Genomic DNA, 5,984 nt, shown 5'->3' on the forward strand with positions numbered 1-5,984 from the left:
TAGAGACAGAGTCTCACTTTATCACCCTCAGTAGAGTACTATGGTGTCACAGCTCACAGCAACCTCCAGCTCTTGAGCTTAGGCAATTCTCTTTCCTCAGCCTCATGAGTAGCTGGGACGTTGACAGGTGCCTGCCACAACGCCCGGCTATTTTTTGTTGCGGTTTGGCTGGGGCTGGGTTCAAACCTGCCACCCTTAGTATGTGGGGCTGGCGCCCTACTCACTGAGCCAGTCGCTGCCCATAGGGGCATTCCTTTTAGGAATTTTATCTCTCTTTTCAGAAAATCTCTCCTGAATTTATGAAGATACATTCTTTTATAACCTACTGACTATGGGAACCACATCTGGTTCGTTGTGATCGGACTAGTGGGGATTTTCCTTTCTTCCTAGTGTCCTTGATGAAGGCAGGGAAGTAGTAATAGGGTTGGAGCTTGCTGGGAATTTATTCCTCATCAGAAATTTCCAGTCAAACCGTCAATTCTGTTTTTATCAGGTCATCTTGCAGTGTCTGTGATGTTTCAGTGAGTCATGGGTGAGAAACCAGGCAGACGGCTGTGCATGGGGCTTATTAGGAAATCCTGGAAGAACTGGATATTTCAGCCTTGTCAGTTTCTGGGAATTCACTATTGGGTAGATGATTTGAGCTATTTTAACATTTGTTTGTTTCCAAATTCTTCTTCTTCTTTTTTTTAGACTTTAAGTATAACTATGGGTAATCTGGGCATATTTGTACAGACCCTTTTGTTTATTCTCCTACCTCTCCTGCCTTTTGGCTTATTTGGACTTCCATTAGAAAGGACTAGCATCCGGAGAGAAAGGAAAATTTCTGGGTTTTGGTTCCGATAACTCTACAAATGTTAGCTTTTTATTTTTGATGAGAGGAAGTTGAAACTATCAGATGGCATGGGGTTTGGGATTTATCAGGGGCTTTTAATTGTAGACTTTTTCCTGATACAATGGATAGTCAGGAGCTGTGTCAGTTAAGGTGGTATTCAGGAGGGATGGTAATTTGGTGGGAAAAGCACCTAACTGCTTTGGCGTCAGATCTGAGTTTTAATTCTATCTCCATCACATATTATTGGGAGGGTTACTTGAGTACCCTGAGCCTAAGTTTGATGTAATAGCAGCAGCCAGCATGTGAGTGCTCACTGTGTGCCAGATACTGCAGTAAATGCTTTTACATTTATTACCTTACTTGCTTCTTCCAGTATTCCTGAGAGTAGGCAGTATCATTTCTGTTTCACAGATGAGGAAACTAAGGCTTGATAAATTGGTAAAGGGGATTGTGTCATTACATATAGCTATAAGAGGCACAACTGAGACCTGGATTGTGTGTGACACCACAGCCTGTGTTTTTAAATATCAGAGTGCCTGGCACATAGTTGGACCTCCACAAAGGGACTCTGTACTACCTTCACCCTATCCTCATCCATCCCTTTTCCTGTTTAAAGAAAATCTGAAACTGTCTCTCCATATTACTGCCACCACAGGCATCATAGTCTGGTGTATGTTGGTTTTGTTTTTGCTTTTTTATAGGAAAACTGGGAGAAAACATGACTCTTAGACGAGCTGCATGGGTGAAGGTGCCATCTGGATTCTACGTTGGCTCTTATGTCCACGGAACAATGCACAGTCCCTCCCTTCACAACCTGGTGCTGGGCAAGTACGCAGCCCTGGTTGTCTGTGAGACGACTGAGCAGAAAGCAAAACTTGAAGACTTGGGCCGCCGCCTCGGGCAGCATGTGGTGGGCATGGCTCCTCTCTCTGTCGGCTCCCTGGACGATGAGCCTGGGGGAGAGGCAGAGACCAAGATGCTGTCCCAGCCATACCTGCTGGACCCCTCCATTACCCTGGGACAGTATGTGCAGCCCCGGGGGGTGTCTGTGGTAGACTTTGTGCGGTTTGAGTGTGGAGAAGGTGAAGAGGCCACAGAGGCTGGATAGGTCTGCAGGCTTGTGGCCCAGGAGGAATGTTATGTTTAGTTCTGGATATCATTACAAAAAGGGTATTTCCTAAGTCTCTTCAAACTCAAATTTTGTTTTTCATTTGAGTTTATAATAAAATCATATACTTCATGAGTAAAGTTATTAAATAAAATAGTTACATAATTAAAAGCAGAATTTTTTCTCCTTGTTTGCATAATACTAGGTTTAGCTTTTTTGTGCCTTGTTTATGATGTGTTTTAGAAAACAGCAGGTGAGCTGTAGTGATGTACAGACAGTGTCTTGGGAACAGACATTAACAATTATGCTGCTATTCCCTTTGACATTGTGTCCTAAAGTTACTTTTCCTCCTTTCCTGTCCTTTTCCTTTTCCTTTCCCCTCCCTTTCCCTTTCCTTTTTTTAATGAGACAGTTTTACTCTGTTGCCTGGGCTAAAGTGCTGTGGCCTCAGCCTAGCTCATAGCAACCTCAAACTCCTGGGCTCAAGCCATCTTCCTGCTTCAGCCTCCCAAGTAGCTGGGACTACAGGCTCCCACCACAATGCCCAGCTAACTTTTCTATTTTTAGTAGAGATGGGGTCTTGGTCTTGCTCTTGCTGAAGCTGGTCACAAACTCCTGACCTCAAGCCAATCTCCTGCCTTGGCCTCCTAGAGTGTTAGGATTATGGGTGTGAGCCATCATGGCTGGCTGTACTCCTGAAACTTTTAGCTTAAACATTCTGTGTTACTCCTTCTGTGACCTGGAACTCTGTTCTGCTTTCACTTTGTAACACTTTGAACTCAGGTTTTGCCCTGGAACTTCCTCACTTACATTACTTCTGCTGTATGGATTTCTTCAGAACTATTGGTTCAAACTTAAGAGTTGCCTGGAAAATGTGTGTTCATTTGTTGATGTCTATAGCATGATGTGAGGGTGTTCTGCAGTGGAATACTGGTTCTGGGCTCACTTACTGAAATGAATAACACATGGGTCTATTTCTCCTTTGGATAATGGAGTGTGGGTGGATGGGTGCTGAGGTTTCCTGGACAGCTGTAAGGCAGATTTTGACATTCTTATGCCAGAAACTGGAATTAGAGCACCCTAGTTATCCAGAGCGCCTACTCAGCATTGCTTCTTTCCTTTCCCAGTATGAAAACATTTCTCCCAGCATAACATAAAATTACCAAAACAGGTCTGTCGAGGTGGCTCACACCTGTAATCCCAGCACTTTGGGAGGCTGAGGCAGGAGGATTGCTTGAGCCAGGAGTTTAAGACCAAGACCAGGTTGGGCAATGCAGTAAGTCTCTGCCAAAAATTTAAAAAACTTAGTCAAGCATGGCAATACATACATCTATTATAGGAGTAAGGTAGGAGTTTGGGGTTATAGGAAGCTGTGTGCACCACTGTACTCCAGCTTATGTGACAGAGTTAGACCTTGTCTCTTTAAAAAAAAAGGAAATATGTGTGTATATATATATATATATATATATACACACATATATATATATATATATCTCATAACAAGCAAACCCCAAATACTGAAAAGAACTCCATTTGTTCATTATAGGTACCTTTATTTGAAAAGTTAAAAATGCTATGGCACATAACAGATGTGGGCATTTGGATTTTGACCTTGGGGTATGTATGTGATTTCAGTGATTTGCAGTTAAATAGGTTTTAGAAGTACTAGTCTTAAAATCTAAAACAAATGTAGGTCGTGGCACAATATTAAACATTTCATCTTGGTGTTTTGGTTGTCTGTCTTTAAACTTCTCCACATTTGTGCAGTTTTAGTGCTTTCTTTTGAGGCTTTAGGTAGAAGTCCACAAAGACCAAAATGCAGGTGGTTGACATTTTAAGTATGTAACGACCAAGGAGTGCAAGGATGGGAAAAATGGGAGAACATGCCATGATTTGCAGATCACTATCTAAATGCAGTAGCTGAATGGCGGGCAGAAGTTGGCAGGTCAGTTCTTTCTTGATACGGCACTGTGTGCTATCTTGCAATGGGCGTGTGCCTTCTTGCCTTAGAAAAGCCCCTTTTCTTTCTTCAGTTGGAGCTGTTTCCAGCCAGGCAGAGCAGCAAATTGCCCTCTGGTGATGCCAAACACAGACACAAAGTCCTGTTCAGAGAGGTGATTCTAAGAGAGAAAACAAAGTTCCTAGTTAGGAAGTCCTGTCAGTGTCCACAGAGGTGAGGAGAGTGGGATCGAGCGAGGCCACACCATGGGTGCTAGAAGAGAAGTAGAATGAATCTTTCAGAAAGGCTGTGATGGACTTAGATTAGTCACTTGGGGAGGTGGGGCTTCTCCAGGTCTCACAGAACTCCATTTTGGCCTATGCAGGAAGCTCACTGGAGTCCCTCCTCTCTCATAGCCTGGCTAGCCCAGTTTCCTGCCAGAAGGCAAACAAATGTGTTATATATTATGGGTGAATTATAGACATTCGGTTTTGGCAGAATGGAGAACTAAATCAAGTGATGATTTGCCTTGCTTTATGGTCTTAACTACCATTTTCATCCAGAAATTTTCAAATGCAAGATCAGCAGGTGGATCTTACCAAAAGCATAAAATTCTTATAAACATTTATATAATGTAATGAATTGTTTTATATCCAAGTAAAGGATATAAGGCCTCTGCTTTCAAGAAAGTTATAGTCCAGAAACTTAATTGGTTAGATAAGACATCGTGCAACGCCAGAAACTCTTCTCAAATCAACTTCCTCAAGGGAAAAATAGATTCATTCATTTGACAGGAATATGTCAATTCACTCAGGGAGTGCCTAGTGTCTGCTAGCACAGTTCTGGGTACTGAAAACCTGAGGATATGGCACTGAACAAGACAGATGAGGTCCTTCCTCTTTAGGGTATTACTAGAGCAGGAGGCAGACAGTGAATAGGCATCAAAGGGGACTTCACTCTCTTCCCTCAGGGAGACAGGATTAGGGTGGCCAGGGCAGTCAGGGAAGGCCTCCCCAGGGGGTGGCATTGGAGCTGAGACCTACATGGTAAGAAGGTGCTAGCTCTGTGATGACTTGGAACAAGCATGAGGACTAGCAAACCTAAAGGCCCAAAGGCTGGAAAAGTACATTTGGGAACAGAGAAGCAGCCCCTTGTTGAATGCTGGTAAGTGAAGAGAGCAGAGGTGTATGAGACAGCATTGGAGAGGTAGGCAGGGGCCAGGTTGTGTAGGCTTTCTGGTTCTCATTAAAGTACAGTGGGAAGCCATTTGATATGTTTTAAACAGGACAGTGCTATCTGTTTTAAAATATCCCCTTGGCTGTTGTGTGGGGAATGGATTGTAGGGACAGGCATGGCAGCCAGTTGGATCACAGTAGTCTGTGATGGTTGGACCAGACTTGACAGCAGCGAGATGGAGAGGAGTGGACAGAGGCAGCTGGTGGGTTGATGCAGGAGTGAGACAAGGAATCAAGAGGGAGCCCAGGGTTTTGGTTTGAGCTACTGGGTTGCGCAGATGTCCATCCAGTGCCTGTGACATACCTGATTATCCTAGGCCATTTACTAAAAAGGGCACTTATCACAGAGAGCCCCACTTACCTCCTTTTTGGCAGGGTTCACATCCTCAGGCAGCTCCTGATTCTGGTTTTTCAACAGAACTTCTATGGGGTAATATTTTGGCTCACTGTCAGGATTCAGGGAGAGGGTGGCATTCTTCATGTCCTAGGTTGGAGAAGATCAGAAGGTAGGCAGAGGACAATAGACTGTTCGGTGTCTGTGTGATTCCAGTTTTTGTGTGTGTGAGTGATATTTAAGATTCTGACTTACACCACTTCACCTTTTCTAATCATTGTTCAGAACAATGGTTCCCAAACCTAGCTGTATATCAGAATAATCTGGGAATCAAAAATAGTCAGATTTGGGGATCCTTTGTGGGAAAATCGATTTAGTAAGTTTAAGATCCTGTGTGTCGGCTTGGCGCCTATAGCTCAACCGGCTAAGGCGCCAGCCACGTACACCCAAGGTGGCGGGTTCGAATCCCCAGCCCGGACCCGCCAAACAACAATGATGGCTGCAACCAAAAAATAGCCGGGCGTTGTGGCGGG

At 44.0% G+C, this 5,984-nt stretch overlaps 2 protein-coding genes across 3 annotated transcripts in view; one reads left to right on the forward strand and one right to left on the reverse strand.

Annotated features, from left to right (window-relative positions):
• The window catches only part of TSFM (Ts translation elongation factor, mitochondrial), a 14,875-nt gene extending 12,781 nt beyond the window's left edge, over window positions 1–2,094 (forward strand). For both annotated transcript variants that reach the window (XM_003790594.3, XM_012805616.2), the window contains one exon: window positions 1,537–2,094. In XM_003790594.3, the coding sequence (XP_003790642.1) occupies window positions 1,537–1,943 (407 nt within the window). In that variant the 3' untranslated portion in view covers window positions 1,944–2,094. The remainder of the gene's footprint in view (window positions 1–1,536) is intronic.
• A 1,381-nt stretch (window positions 2,095–3,475) lies between these two features.
• The window catches only part of AVIL (advillin), an 18,734-nt gene continuing 16,225 nt past the window's right edge, over window positions 3,476–5,984 (reverse strand). Inside the window, exons 18-19 of the mRNA XM_003790595.1 lie at window positions 5,479–5,601; window positions 3,476–4,063 (exon numbers count right to left, since the gene is read on the reverse strand). Of these exons, the coding sequence (XP_003790643.1) occupies window positions 3,950–4,063; window positions 5,479–5,601 (237 nt within the window). The 3' untranslated portion in view covers window positions 3,476–3,949. The remainder of the gene's footprint in view (window positions 4,064–5,478; window positions 5,602–5,984) is intronic.

This window comes from Otolemur garnettii, unplaced genomic scaffold, assembly GCF_000181295.1.
Source record: "Otolemur garnettii isolate 467f Iridium unplaced genomic scaffold, OtoGar3 scaffold00043, whole genome shotgun sequence".
Classification (NCBI taxonomy): Eukaryota; Metazoa; Chordata; class Mammalia; order Primates; family Galagidae; genus Otolemur; species Otolemur garnettii.